At 39.0% G+C, this 13285-nt stretch overlaps 1 protein-coding gene across 1 annotated transcript in view; it reads right to left on the bottom strand.

The window, feature by feature from the left end:
• Positions 1-13285, bottom strand: part of YIPF6 (Yip1 domain family member 6) — a 28464-nt gene that overhangs the window by 4115 nt on the left and 11064 nt on the right. The window contains exon 6 of the mRNA XM_030304804.1: positions 887-1044. Within this exon, the coding sequence (XP_030160664.1) occupies positions 887-1044 (158 nt within the window). The remainder of the gene's footprint in view (positions 1-886; positions 1045-13285) is intronic.

The following is a 13285-nucleotide window of genomic DNA, read 5'->3' as shown; positions in this document are numbered from 1 at the left end:
ACCTTACTTTTGGATTACTTCTTGGATTTTAATCATGGTCCAGAGCAAAGACATGATAATGCACTTAAAAATATTAAGCAGTCTGTCTATCCCATGAAACAAGAAGCTACCTTGTAGCTGAATGTAGAATTTTAAGAGAATTTTAGGAAGGCAAAACTAATGAGCACTTGGCATTCACTGCCACTGCTACAGGCTCTTCCTAATCTTTAGCAGAATGTTCTACTGAAGCATAAAAGTACTATATAATGATACCTAACAACCTATACTGGGAGATCGTATAGTACACTTCTAAAGAGGTGTGAGATCTGCTTGGGTTTTAAACTTAATTCCCTTATTCACTAGTTATGTGTTCTAGGGCATGTTGTTTAACCTCGCTGTGTCTGTTCCTCATCTGTAAAAAAGGACCAATATATATAGTTTTTATTTATTAGGGCTGTTGTGAGGGTTAAGTGAGATAATACATACATAGCACTCACAACAGTGCTTGGTCTGTAATAAGCAATCTGTATATGCAAGCTACTATTTTTATTATGATGAATTTCACAGGAAAAGTCCCAAGTCATTTCTCAAGTCACCTATGCCTCCTACATGCCAGGAACTGAGCTAGGTCTAGTATAATCTCCATTCCCAATCCTATATATTATTTAATAATTTTTAAAAAAAGGATGTGACTATCCACATCTCAAAACTCTAGATACCCAATCTGCATAAGGTGGACATCACCCCTATCAAATGCCTACTCAGAGAAGAGGGTTCCATGGATGACACTGGCAAGAATCATATCACCCATGTATGACTTAGGAGTTACATTGCTCCTCATCTGGTCTTCATCTCTTAACTCCTGTACTTGTATGTTTTGCCATTGTAGAGATAAATACATTCTTACCTACTATAGACCATGTAAACATCACGATCACCACAAAAAGCCGGACCATGAAGTTTATTGGTCCTTGCTCGGCCAAAAGCACCAACCGACAAACCAGCATTGCCACTGTCAAGGGAAGTATACAGTAACCCAGCACACAGAGGCTCTGGAAAAAAGATCTAAAAAAATAATATACAACCATAAAGATCATAAATATAGTTGATCTGTATCATGAGATAGTTTATTACACAGATTTCTATGTAGCCTGGATTGCTACAGTCCTCAAAATACATAATACCTATACTTTAACATTGATTTTATGAAGACAGGTTTCTGTATTAATCATATGCTTTAATTTTTCTCTCCCCATACTCTTCCTCCTTTCCTCTCACATTCCTTAAGAGTCAATCATCTAGGATACCAGATGATCTACTCTAATTCGTAAAGACTTCCTTTTCCCACTGAACCTCTAAGACAGTGATTCTTAATCTTTTCTAGTTTAAAAACCTATTTAAGAATTTGTTGAAAGCTATGGACCATTTTTTCCACAAAATGGACATAATATCCTTTTTTTTAAATATGAAATTTATTGTCAAATTGGTTTCCATACAACACCCAGTGCTCATCCCAACAGGTGCCCTCCTCAATACCCATCCCCCACCCTACCCTCCCTCCCAGGCCCCATCAAACCTCAGTTTGTTCTCAGTTCTTAAGAGTCTCCTATGTTTTGGCTCCCTCCCTCTCTAACCTCTTTTTATTTTCCTTCCCTTCCTCCATTGTCTTCTATTAAGTTTCTCAGGATCCACATAAGAGTGAAAACATATGGTATCTTTCTCTGTATGACTTATTTCACTTAGCATCACACTCTCCAGTTCCATCCACGTTGCTACAGAAGGCCATATTTCATTCTTTCTCATTGCCAGGTAGTATTCCATTGTGTATATAAACCACAATTTCTTTATCCATTCATCAGTTGATAGACATTTAGGCTCCTTCCATAATTTGGCTCTTGTCGAAATTGCTACTATAAACATTGGGGTACAAGTGCCCCTATGCATCAGTACTCCTGTATCCCTTGGGTAAATTCCTAGCAGTGCTATTGCTGGGTCATAGGGTAGGTCTATTTTTAATTTTTTGAGGAACCTCCGCACTGTTTTCCAGCGCGGCTGCACCAGTTTGCATTCCGACCAACAGTGCAAGAGGGTTCCCGTTTCTCCACATCCTCTCCAGCATCTATAGTCTCCTGATTTGTTCATTTTAGCCACTCTGACTTGGGTGAGGTGGTATCTGAGTGTGGTTTGGATTTGTATTTCCCTGATGAGAAGGGACGTTGAGCATCTTTTCATGTGCCTCTTGGCCATCTGGATGTCTTCTGTAGAGAAGTGTCTATTCATGTTTTCTGCCCATTTCTTCACTGGATTATTTCTTTTCTGGGTGTGGAGTTTGGTGAGCTCTTTATAGATTTTGGATACTAGCCCTTTGTCCAATATGTCATTTGCAAATATCTTTTCCCATTCCGTTGGTTGCCATTTAGTTTTGTTGATTGTTTCCTTTGTAATGCAGAAGCTTTTTATCTTCATGAGGTCCCAATAGTTCATTTTTGCTTTTAATGCCCTTGCCTTTGGGGATGTGTCAAGTAAGAAATTGCTATGGCTGAGGTAAGAGAGATTTTTCCCTGCTTTCTCCTCTAGGGTTTTGATGGTTTCCTGTCTCACATTCAGGTCGTTTATCCATTTTGAGTTTGTTTTTGTGAATGGTGTAAGAAAGTGGTTTAGTTTCATCCTTCTGCATGCTGCTGTCTAGTTCTCCCAGCACCATTTGTTAAAGACACTGTCTTTTTTCCATTGGATGTTCTTTCCTGCTTTGTCAAAGATTAGTTGGCCATATTTTGTGGGTCTAATTCTGGGGTTTCTATTCTCTTCCATTGGTCTATGTGTCTGTTTTTGTGCCAATACCATGCTGTCTTGATGAGTACAGCTTTGTAGTAGAGGCTAAAGTCTGGGATTGTGATGCCTCCTGCTTTGGTCTTCTTCTTCAAAATTACTTTGGCTATTCGGGGTCTTTTGTGGTTCCACACAAATTTTAGGATTGCTTGTTCTAGCTTCGAGAAGAATGCTATTGCAATTTTGATTGGGATTGCATTGAATGTGTAGATAGCTTTGGGTCGTATTGACATTTTAACAATATTTATTCTTCCAATCCACAAGCACGGCATGTTTTTCCATTTCTTTCTATCTTCTTCAATTTCCTTCATAAGCTTTCTATAGTTTTCAGCATACAGATCTTTGACATCTTTGGTTAGATTTATTCCTAGGTATTTTATGCTTCTTGGTGCAATTGTGAATGGGATCAGTTTCTTTATTTGTCTTTCTGTTGCTTCATTATTAGTGTATAAGAATGCAACTGATTTCTGTACATTGATTTTGTATCCTGTGACTTTGCTGAATTCATGTATCAGTTCTACCAGACTTTTGGTGGAGTCTATCGGATTTTCCATGTATAATATCATGTCATCTGCAAAAAGTGAAAGCTTAACTTCATCTTTGCCAATTTTGATGCCTTTAATTTCCTTTTGTTGTGTGATTGCTGATGCTAGAACTTCCAACACTATGTTACACAACAGCGATGAGAGTGGATATCCCTGTCGTGTTCCTGATCTCAGGGAGAAAGCTCTCAGTTTTTCCCCATTGAGGATGAAATTAGCTGTGGGCTTTTCATAAATGGCTTTTATGATGTTTAAGTACGTTCCTTCTATCCTGACTTTCTCGAGGGTTTTTATTAAGAAAGGATGCTGACTTTTGTCAAATGCTTTTTCTGCATCGATTGACAGGATCATATGGTTCTTTTCTTTCCTTTTATTAATGTGATGTATCACATTGATTGATCTGCAAATGTTGAACCAGCCCTGCATCCCAGGAATGAATCCCACTTGATCATGGTGAATAATTCTTTTTATATGCTGTTGAATTCGATTTGCTAGTATCTTATTGAGAATTTTTGCATCCATATTCATCAGGGATATTGGCCTGTAGTTCTCTTTTTTTTACTGGGTCTCTGTCTGGTTTAGGAATCAAAGTAACACTGGCTTCATAGATTGAGTCTGGAAGTTTTCCTTCCCTTTCTATTTCTTGGAATAGCTTGAGAAGGATAGGTATTATTTCTGCTTTAAATGTCTGGTAGAATTCTCCTCAGAAGCCATCTGGTCCTGAACTCTTATTTGTTGGGAGATTTTTGATAACTCATTCAATTTCTTCGCTGGTTATGGTTCTGCTCAAGCTTTCTATTTCTTCCTGTTTGCGTTTTGGGAGTGTGTGGGTGTTTAGGAATTTGTCCATTGCTTCCAGGTTGTCCAATTTGATGGCATATAATTTTTCATAGTATTCCCTGATAATTGCTTATATTTCTGAGGGATTGGTTGTTATAATTCCATTTTCATTCATGATTTTATCTCCCTTTTCTTCTTGAGAAGCCTGGCTAGAGGTTTATCAATTTTGTTTATTTTTTCAAAAAACCAACTCTTGGTTTCATTGATCTGCTCTACAGTTTTTTTAGATTCTATGTTGTTTATTTCTGCTCTGATCTTTATGATTTCTCTTCTTCTGCTGGGTTTAGGCTGCCTTTGCTGTTCTGCTTGTATTTCCTTTAGGTGTGCTGTTAGATTTTGTATTTGGGATTTTTCTTGTTTCTTGAGATAGGCCTGGATTGCAATGTATTTTCCTCTCAGGACTGCCTTCGCTGCATCCCAAAGCGTTTGGATTGTTGTCTTTTCAATTTCATTTGTTTCCATATATTTCTTAATTTCTTCTCTAATTGCCTGGTTGACCCATTCATTCTTTAGTAGGGTGTTCTTTAACCTCCATGCTTATGGAGGTTTTCCAGACTTTTTCCTGTGGTTGATTTCAAGCTTCATAGCATTGTGGTCTGAAAGTGTGCATGGTATGATTTCAATTCTTATATATTTATGAAGGGCTGTTTTGTGACCCAGAATGTGATCTATCTTGGAGAATGTTCCATGTGCACTCGAGAAAAAAGTATATTCTGTTGCTTTGGGATGCAGAGTTCTAAATAGATCTGTCAAGTCCATCTGATCCAATGTATCATTCAGGGCCCTTGTTTCTTTATTGATCCTATTTCTAGATGATCTATCCATTGTTGTAAGTGGAGTATTAAAGTCCCTGCAATTTCCACATTCTAATCAATAAGGTTGCTTATATTTGTGATTGTTTTATATATTTGGGGGCTTCCATATTCAGCGCATAGACATTTATAATTGTTAGTTCTTCCTGAAGGATAGACCCTATAATTATTATATAATGCCCTTCTTCATCTTTTGTTACAGCCTTTAATTTAAAGTCTACTTTTTCTGATAGAAGTATGGCTACTCCAGCTTTGAGTTCCAGTAGCATGATAGATAGTTCTCCATCCCCTCACTTTCAATCTGAAGGTGTCCTCAGGTCTACAATGAGTCTCTTATAGACAGCAAATAGATGGGTCTTGTTTTTTTATCCATTCTGATACCCTATGTCTTTTGGTTGGAATATTTAGTCCATTTACATTCAGTGTTATTATTGAAAGATACGGGTTTAGAGTCATTGTGATATCTGTAAGGTTTCATGCTTGTAGTGATGTCTCTGGTACTTTGTGGTCCTTGCAACATTTCACTCACAGAATCCCCCTTAGGATCGTTTGTAGGGATGGTTTAATGGTGATGAATTCCTTCAGTTTTTGTTTGTTTGGGAAGACCTTTATCTCTCCTTCTATTCTAAATGACCAACTTGCTGGATAAAGGATTCTCAGCTGCATTTTTTTTCTGCTCATCACATTGAAGATTTCCTGCCATTCCTCTCTGGCCTGCCAAGTTTCAGTAGATAGATCCGTCACTAGTCTTATCAGTCTCCCTTTATATGTTAGAGTGCATTTATCCTTAGCTATTTTCAGAATTTTCTCTTCATCCTTGTATTTTGCCAGTTTCACTATGATATGTCATGTAGAAGATCGATTCAGGTTACATCTGAAGGGAGTTCTCTGTGCCTCTTGGATTTCAATGCCTTTTTCCTTCCCCAGATCAGGGAAGTTCTCAGCTATGATTTGTTCAAGTACACCTTCAGCCCCTTTCTCTCTCTCTTCCTCCTCTGGAATCCGTATTATACAGATATTTTTCTGTTTGACTGCATCACTTAGTTATCTAATTCTCCCCTCATACTCCTGGATTTTTTTACCTTTTTCTCAGGTTCCTTTTTTTCCCTAATTTTAGTTTCTAATTCACCTATTCTCTCCTCTGCCTCTTCAATACGAGCTGTGGTCGCCTCTATTTTATCTTGCAACTCATTTATAGCATTTTTTAGCTCCACCTGTTTCTGAGTCCCTTGATCTCTGTAGCAATAGATTCTCTGGTGTCTTCTACACTTTTTTCAAGCCAAGCAATTAATTTTATGACTATTATTTTAAATTCATGCTCTGTTATATTGCTTAAATCATTTTTGATCAATTCGTTAGCTGTCACTACTTCCTGGAGTTTCTTTTGAGGAGAATTCTTCCATTTCATCATTTTGGATAGTCCCTGGAGTGGCGCGGAACTGCAGGGCACCTCCTCTGTGCTGTCTGGGGTAACTTGTGTTGGTGGGCGGAGCCACAGTCAGACCCGATGTCTGTCCCCAGCCCTCCGCTGGGGCCACAGTCAGACTGGTGTGTACTTTATTTTCCCCTCTCTCGGGGCAGGACTCACTGTGGAGTGGTGTGGCCCTGGTCTGGGCTACTTGCACACTGCCAGGCTTGTGGTGCTGCTTCTATGGGATCTGGTGTATTAGCCGGGGTGGATCCGCAAGGTGCACAGGGGCGGGAGGGGCAGGCTTAGCTCACCTTGCCATCAGTGGTCCCCTGTGGGAGGGGACCTGCAGCACCGGGAGGGAGGCAGGCAGACCAGTGGGAGGGATGGATCCACAGAAGCACAGCATTGGGCATTTGCGCAGTACAAGCAACTTTGGTGACAGAAACTGGTTCCCTTTGGGGTTTTGGCTGGGGGGTGGGCGAAGGAGATGGCACTGGCCAGCACCTTTGTTCCCTGCTGAGTTGAGCTGTCTTCTGGGGCTCAATACTTCTTCCTCCTGGTGTCCTCTCTGCTCTCCGAAAAGAGCCGCTGACTTTTAACATTCCAGATGTTAAGTCCCGCTGGCTGTCATAACTCATGCAGTCCAGCCCCTCCGCTTTTGCAAATCAGACTCGGGGGCTCTGCCTTGCCGGGCAGGCTGCTCCTACGCCACCCCGGATCCCTCCCACCAGTCCGTGTAGCGTGCACCGCCTCTCTGCCCTTCCTACCCTCTTCCGTGGGCCTCGTGTCTATGCTTGGCTCTGGAGAGTCTGTTCTGCTAGTCTGTTAGTTTTCTGGGTTATTTAGTCAGGTGTGGGTGGAATCTAAGTGATCAGCATGATGTGGTGCGCCCAGCATCCTCCTACACTGCCATCACCAGACATAATATTGTAACACAAAATATTCTCCATATGATTTCATGAGCTGGGCATAGCATCTGAAGCTTATCAAAGGACTGTAGATAATTTAAGGTAAGGTAACTAAACTAAGTTATCTCTGTTCAATTTTTTAAAAATTTATTTTTATTTTTTCTATTATTTATTTCTTATAACTTACATCCAAGTTAGTTAGCACATGGGGTAATGATGATTTCAGGAGTAGATTCCTTAAGCCCCTTACCCATTTAGCCCATCCCCCTTCCCACAACCTCTCCAGCAACCATCTGTTTGTTCTCTATATTTAAGAGTCTCTTAAGTTTTGTACCCCTCCCTGTTTTTATATTATGTTTGCTTCCCTTCCCTTATGGTCACCTGTTTTCTATCTTACAGAGCTCATATGAATGAAGTTATATGATATTTGTCTTTCTCTAATTTCGCTTACCATAATACACTCGAATTCTATCCACATAGTTGCAAATGGTAAGATTTCATTCTTTTTGATTGCCGAGTAATACTCCATTGTTTATGTATGTGTATGTATATATATATGTGTATGTGTATGTATATGTGTGTATATATATATATATATATATATATGTATATATATATATATATACACCACATCTTCTTTATCCATTCATTCATTGATGGACATTTGGGATCTTTCTATACTTTGGCTATTGTCCATAGTGCTGCTATAAACATTGGGGTGCTTGTGTTCCTTTGAAATAGCACACCTGTATCCCTTGGATAAATACCTAGTAGTGCAATTGCTGGGTCGGAGGGTAGTTCTAGTTTTAATTTTTTGAGGAACCTCCATACTGTTTCCCAGAGTGGCTGCACCAGTTTGCATTCCCACCAGTAGTGCAAAAGAGATCCTCTTTCTCCAAATTCTCGCCAACATCTGTTGTTGCCTGAGTTGTTAATGTTAGCCATTCTGACAGGTGTGAGGTGGTATCTCAATGTGGTTTCCTGGATGATGAGTGATACTGAGCAATTTTTCATGTGTCGGTTGGCCATCTGGATGTCTTCTTTGGAGAAGTGTCTATTCATGTCTTTTGCCCATTTCTTCATGGGATTATTTGGTTTTGGGGTGTTGACTTTGAAAAGTTCTCTATAGATTTTGGATACTAAACCTTTATTCTGATATGTCTTTTGCAAATATCTACTCCCATTCCATAGGTTGCCTTTTAGTTTTGCTAATTGTTTCCTTTGCTGTGCAGAAGCTTTTAATTTTGATGAGGTCCCAATCGTTCATTTTTGCTTTTGTTTCCCTTGGCTCCGGAGACCTGTCGAGTAAAAACTTTCCATGGCTAAGGTCAAAGAGGCTTTTGTTTGTTTTCTCCTTTAGGATTTTGATGGCTTCCTGTATTACGTTTCAGTCTTTCATCCATTTTGAGTTTATTTTTTTGTACAGTGTAAGAGTGGTCCAGATTCATTTTTCTGCATGTTGGTGTCCAGTTTTCCCAGCACCATTTGCTGAAGCGACTGTCTTCATTCCATTAGATATTCTTTCCTGCTTTGTCAACAATTAGTCGGCCATATGTTTCTTGGTCCATTTCTGGGTTCTCTATTCTGTTTTGTTGATCTGAGTGTCTGTTTTTGTGCCAGTACCATACCGTCTTGATGATTACAACCTTGTAATACATCTTGAAGTCTGGGATTGTGATGCCTCCTGCTTTGGTTTTCTTTTTCCAGATTGCTTTGGCTATTCAGGGTCTTTTCTGGTTCCATACAAATTTTAGGATTGTTTGTTCTAGCTCTGTTAAGAATGCTGATGTTGCTTTGATAGGGATTGCATTCAATATGTAGATTGCTTTGGGTAGTATTGACATTTCAACAATATTTCTTCTTCCTATCCAGGAGCATGGAACATTTTTTCCATTTTTTTGTGTGTCTTCTTCAATTTCTTTCATAAGCTTTCTATAGTTTTCATCACATAGATTTTCATCTCTTTGGTTAGATTTATTCCTAGGTATTTTATGGGTTTTGGTGCAATTGTAAATGGGATAGATTCCTTGATTTCTCTTTCTGTTTCTTCATTATTTGTGTATAGGAATGCAACCGATTTCTATGCATTGATTTTATATCCTGCCACTTTGTTGAATTCATGGATCAACCCTAGAAGTTTTTTGGTGGAATCTTTTGGGTTTTACACATAGAATATCATGTCACCTGTTAGGAGTGAAAGTTTGACCTCCTCATGGCTGATATGGATGCCTTTTATTTCTTTCTGTTGTCTGAATCCTGAGGCTAAGGCTTCCAATACTATGTTGAGTAACAGTGGTGAGAGTAGACATCCCTTTCTTGTTCCTGCCCTTAGGGGGAAAGCTCTCAGTTTTTCTCCATTGAGGATGACATTGGCAGAGGGTCTTTCATATATGGCTTGTATGATCTTGAGGTAAAAGCCCTTCTATCCCTACTTTCTTGAGGGTTTTTATCAAGAAAGGATGCTGTATTTTGTCAAATGCTTTGTCTGCATCTATTGAGAGGATCATGTGGTTCTTGTCCTTTCTTTTATTTATGTGATGTATCACATTGATTGTTTTGTGGCTAGTGAACCAGCCCTGCAACCCAGGTATAAATCCCACTTGGTCCTGGTGAATAATTTTAATGTATTGTTGGATCTGGTTGGCTAATATCTTGTTGAGGATTTTTGCATCCATGTTCATCAGGGAAATTGGTCTATGGTTCTCCTGTTTATTGGGGTCTCTGGTTTTGGAATCAAGGTAATGCTGGCTTTATAGGAAGAGTTTGGAAGTTTTCCTTCCATTTCTATTTTTTGGAACAGCTTCAAGAGAATAGGTGTCAACTCTTCCTTAAATGTTTGGTAGAATTTCCCTGGAAAGCCATCTGGCCCTGGACTCTGTTTTTTTTTTTTTTTTTGGCAGATTTTTGATTACTAATTTGATTTCTTTACTGGTTATGGGTCTGTTCAAATTTGCTATTTCTTCCTGTTTCAGTTTTGATAGTGTATATGTTTCTAGAAATTTGTCCATTTCTTCCAGCTTTCCCATTTCATTGGCATATAATTGCTCATAATATTCTCTTATTTATTTTTTTTATTTCTGCTATCTTGGTTGTTATCTCTCCTCCCTCATTCTTGATTTTATTTATTTGGGTCCTTTCCTTTTTCTTTTTGATAAACTTGATAGGGGTTTATCAATTTTGTTAATTCTTTCAAGGTACCAACTTCTGGTTTCATTGATCTGTTCTACTGTTTTTTTTGGTTTTGATAACATTGATTTCTGCTCTTGTCTTTATTATTTCCTCTCTTCTGCTGTTTTTGGGTTTTACTTGCTGTTCTTTTTCCAGCTCTTCAAGGTGTAAGCTTAGGTTGTGTCTCTGTGACCTTTCTTCATTCTTTAGGAAGGCCTGGATTGCTATATACTTCCCTCTTATGACCGCCTTTGCTGTGTCCCAGAAGGTTTGGGCTGTGTTGTTTTCATTTTCACTGGCTTCCATTTTAACTTCCTCTTAACTTCTTGGTTAGCCCATTCATTCTTTAGTAGGATGGTCTTTAGTCTCCAATTATTTATCTTTCCACATTTTTTCTTGTGGTTGATTTCGAGTTTCATAGTGTTGTGGTCTGAAAATATGCACGGAATAATCTCAATTTTTTTTTTTTTTTACTTGTTGAGGGCTGATCTGTGTCCCAGTATGTGGTCTATTCTGGAGAACGTTCCACATGTACTGGAGAGGAATGTGTATTCCAATGATTTAGGATGAAATCTTCGGTATATATCTGTTAAGTCCATCTCGTCCAGTGTGTCATTCAAAGCCATTGTTTCCTTGTTGATTTTCTGTTTAGATGGTCTGTCCATTGCTGTAAGTGGGGTGTTGAAGTCCCTGACTATTATGGTATTATAATCAATGAGTTTCTTTATGTTTGTGATTAAGTGATTTATATATTTGGGTTCTTCCACATTTGGAACATAAATGTTTCCAACTGTTAGGTCTTCTTGGTGAATAGACCCCTTAATTATCATATAATGCCCTTCTTCATCTCTTGTTACAGTCTTTATTTTAAACTCTAGATTGTCTGATATAAGTTTGGCTACTCCAGCTTTCTTTTGGAGACCATTAGCATGATAGATAGTTCTCCATTCCCTTACTTTTAATCTGAAAGTGTGTTTAGGTCTTAAGTGGGTCTCTTGTAAACAGCATCTAGATGGATCTTGTTTTCTTATCCATTCTGTTGCCTTATGTCATTTGATTGGGGCATTTAGTCCATTGACATTTAGAGTGAGTACTGAAAGATATGAATTCATTGACATTATGTTGCCTGTACAGTTTGAGTTTCTGGTGGCGTTCTCTGGTCCTTTCTAGTCTTTGTTGCTTTTGGTCGTTTTTCTTCCATCTTTTCTCTTCTCAGAGTCCCCCATAAAAGTTCTTGCAGGGCTGGTTTAGTGGTCACAAACTCCTTTAATTTTGTTTCTCAGGGAAACTTTAATCTCTCCTTCTGTTTTGAATGATAGCCTTGCTGGATAACGAATTCGTGGCTGCATATTTTTCCAATTCAACACATTGAATATATCCTGCCACTCTTTTCTGGTCTGCCAAGTTTCTGTGGCTAGGTCGGCTGCAAATCTGATGTGTCTTCCCTTGTAGGTTAAGGACTTTTTTCCTCTTGCTGCTTTCAGATTCTTTACTTGCCTGAGTATTTTGTGAATTTGACTATGATATGCCTTGATGAAGGTCGGTTTTTGTTGAATCTAATGGCAGTCCTCTGTGCTTCCTGGATTTTGATGTCTGTGTCTTTCCCCAGGCTAGGAAAGTTTTCCACTATGATTTGTTCACATAACCCTTCTACCCCTTTTTCTCTGTCTTCATCTTCTGAGACTCCTGTGATTCTGATGTTGTTCCTTTTTAATGAGTCACTGATTTCTCTAATTCTTAAATCATGTTCTTTGCCTTAGTCCCCTGTAGGGAATAAGCTTATAAATCCCCCGGGCTTACATCAATGGGTTAACAAGGCATAAAGAAGTACAAAACCATTGGATGCTCACATCTGAGTTTGGGTAAAAAAGACAAGGCAACCAAGAATAGGGAGGTACAAAGGAACCCAATACATAGGTATATGAAATAAACAAGATTAAATATTCAGGGTGGAAGCACCCCACAATTTAGTACTATAACAGAATGCTGCTTTCACAGGAAGGAAGGACCAAGTTAGGTAAACAGGTAAATTGGGCTATAGACCGCTGCGCTACAGGTGAAGTAGACCAGAGCAAAGATGATTAACAAAAGAAAAGGTGCCTTGTTAACTCTGAGGTCACGTGTCCTACCTGTCTCATTCCCCTAGGCTAGCTAAGATAAACAGAGGTGGTGCCTCATGTTCGCTATAAACAACCTTCCACCTGACTGCCTGGCATCAGCATTTTGCTTTGTATTAGCCCAAACCCCTAACCCCAAATGTCTTCAGGACCCCCTTTCCCTCACAACCACAAGTTAAAGTTCACAGATTTATTGTCTCTTTGCGCATGCCCATCACCATGTTTGTAAGCCTTCTTATCCTAATAAAAACAGGGCAAGGACTCTTATTTGGGGCTCTTGTCTTTTCCCAGACATTAGCAATCTTGTTTTTTCATCCTGTGTCCCGCTCTCTTGCTAGACAAGAGAGAACATTAGACACAGAGTCTACGACAGTCTCCCTCTTTTTTTCTGCTCCATTGTTCTCCATAAGTTTGTCTTCTATACTGCTTATTTGCTGCTCTGCCTCATCTGTCTTTGACACTGTGGCATCCATTCAAGACTAAGGCTCAGTTACAACATTTTTATTTTCATCCTGACTAGCTTTAATCTCCGTGGAAAGGCATTCTAATCTGTTTTCAACCTCAGCTAGTATTATTATCATGATTCTAAATTCTGGTTCAGACATCTTTCTTGTATCTGTGTTGATTAAGTCCCTGGCTGTCATTTCTCCCTGTTCTTTCTTTTGGGGTGAATTCCTCC

This window comes from Lynx canadensis, chromosome X (assembly GCF_007474595.2).
Source record: "Lynx canadensis isolate LIC74 chromosome X, mLynCan4.pri.v2, whole genome shotgun sequence".
Taxonomy (NCBI): domain Eukaryota; kingdom Metazoa; phylum Chordata; class Mammalia; order Carnivora; family Felidae; genus Lynx; species Lynx canadensis.
The sequence above is the reverse complement of the archived record's forward strand: the minus strand, read 5'-3'. Positions and strand labels throughout refer to the sequence as shown.